Source organism: Cervus canadensis, chromosome 4 (genome assembly GCF_019320065.1).
Source record: "Cervus canadensis isolate Bull #8, Minnesota chromosome 4, ASM1932006v1, whole genome shotgun sequence".
In the NCBI taxonomy this organism is placed as follows: domain Eukaryota; kingdom Metazoa; phylum Chordata; class Mammalia; order Artiodactyla; family Cervidae; genus Cervus; species Cervus canadensis.
The window spans coordinates 67,497,910-67,500,096 of record NC_057389.1 but is presented as its reverse complement, the minus strand read 5'-3'; the positions used below and the strand labels follow the sequence as shown (position 1 = coordinate 67,500,096).

Here is a 2,187-nt window from a genome sequence, read left to right as displayed (position 1 = left end):
AGCCTTCTGAGACTCTTATTTCTACTTTTTATCTTGAGTTACAAACACACTCACTGAATGAAGAATCCAAAGCTTGTCCAAGAAAAGCTTCTATCCAAGATAGGCAGAGAGAATAGAGAAAACATATTGAGTTTTCTAGGGTATTTAGGGCTTCCTTGGTGGCTCAGATGGTGAAGAATCTGCTTGTAATGTGGGAGACCCAGGTTCAATCCCTGGGTCAGGAAGATCCCCTGGAGAAGGGAATATCTAGCCACTCCAGTATTCTTGCCTCAAGAGTTCCATGGACAGAAGCTACAGTCTATAGGGTCACAAAGAGTCAGGTATTTAAGAGGAAAAAAAATTATCTTTTTATTGTCCATGATAAAATCAATTCTTTTTTTACGTTATCAGTCACATATGTCTTTCACAGGAACTTTGTACTTCTAACAATGGAAATTAACAAGACTTGAATTACCAATAATACCAGATAAAGCTGAGCCTCAAGGACACTTAAAAATGTCTAAATATTTCATGTTTAAGAAGAGAAGATTGGAAATTTGTCTGTGCTTATGAACTGATTTGATTAATAGCAACCGGATTGATCTATTTTGATAACAAGTTATTAAAAACTGAGAAAAAGCCCCTTATGTACTATCTATTATTGAATTAATATTGTCAATTGAATTCAACAGTATGGTTTGTGTATGGGGCTACAGCAAAGTTCCTCATGCTTGAAAATGCCACTGAGATGCTCTTGAAGTCTTTGTTCTTGACCCTCTAGATAACTGTTTTCCACCTTGATATTTATGTGGTCCATTTAAAGACTGGATGCTTCCTCAGGACCTTCTGAAAAGCCCTCAAAACATCTTTGTTTCTCAAGCTATAGATGAATGGGTTGAGCATGGGTGTGAGCACAGTGCAAAATACAGACACAGCCTGCTCCTGATTAGGGGTATGAGAAGAACCAGGTGTCATGTACATATAAACACATGGTCCTAGATAAAAGCTTACCACTGTAAGATGGGAGAAGCAGATGGCCAAGGCTTTGCTCCTGCCTTGGGGGGATTTCATATGAAGGACTGTGTGGAAGATGAGCATGTAGGAAGCCATAATAAATCCAAAAGGGATGATGATGAAACAAATGCCCATCACAAAGACCACCACTTCATAGATAGAAGTGTCTTTGCATGAGATCTTCATGATTGCTGGCATCTCACAGAAGAAATGGTGGATTTCTCTGGAGCCACAGATAGGCAGGCTCATAGTATAGAATGTGTGGGCTGTGGAAGCTAAAATTCCCCCAGTCCAAGACACTATGACCATTTGCAGACAGACCCCATGGTTTATAATGACTGCATATCTCAAGGGGTTACAGACAGCTACATATCGGTCATAGGCCATGAGAGTCAAGAGGATACATTCAGCACCCCCAAGAGTAAAAAAGAAAAATACCTGGGTTCCACAGGCTACCCGAGTGATGTCTTTCCTTCCAGAGAAAAAGTTTACCATCATCTTTGGAACAGTGCTGCTGATGAGGGCCAAGTCTATGAGAGAAAGCTGGCTAAGCAGAAAGTACATTGGAGTGTGGAGACTCAAGTCCATCCATATCAGGAGGAGCAGGAAGAAGTTTCCGGTTACTGCGGCAAGATAAATTAAGATGATAATGTAAATAAGAATACTGACATATTTCATATTGGGGAAGAGTCCTGAGAGAATAAAATCTGTTGTTAATGTCTCATTTTCTTCTTCCATGGTTGACTGATCTTGTTGAGCTATAAGAAGAAGGAAAGGGAACAAAATAAAATAAAATAAAAGCTTTTGAAAATATTTTTATTGGTCAGGTATTGCTGTAATAATGTGAGGTAAAAAGTAACTCCACAGATTTCAGTGGCTTATGACAGTAAACATATATTTTCTTGCTCCCATATTTGTGAGTCAGGTGGAGGCATTTTGCTTTAGGAGGCCCACCAAGTACAGATATACTCCACCATAAGTCTCTCACTCTGGGGCTTGCTCTTCTCAAAGAAGATAGCAGGAGCCAAAAATGGACAAGCAAAATTACCTGATTTCCCCTAAGTGAGTGAAGGGAAGTCACTCAGTCGTGTCCAACTCTCTGCAACCCCTTATGGACTGTAGCCTACCAGGCTCCTCTGTCCATGGGATTTTTCAGGCAAGAGTACTGGAGTGGGTTGCCATTTCCTTCTCCAG

At 40.2% G+C, this 2,187-nt stretch overlaps 1 protein-coding gene across 1 annotated transcript; it reads right to left on the bottom strand.

Moving 5' to 3' along the window:
* Window positions 1-410: 410 nt before the first annotated feature.
* Window positions 411-1,731, bottom strand: LOC122439999 (olfactory receptor 2M2-like). The gene has a single exon (XM_043465693.1). It carries the CDS (start codon window positions 1,729-1,731, stop codon window positions 784-786), a length of 948 nt encoding a protein of 315 aa, XP_043321628.1. The 3' UTR covers window positions 411-783.
* Window positions 1,732-2,187: the final 456 nt, after the last annotated feature.

What these genes read in the sequence shown, in the direction of transcription:
- LOC122439999 (XM_043465693.1), bottom strand. Translation starts at nt 1,731, where the DNA reads ATGGAAGAAGAAAATGAGACATTAACAACAGATTTTATTCTCTCAGGA.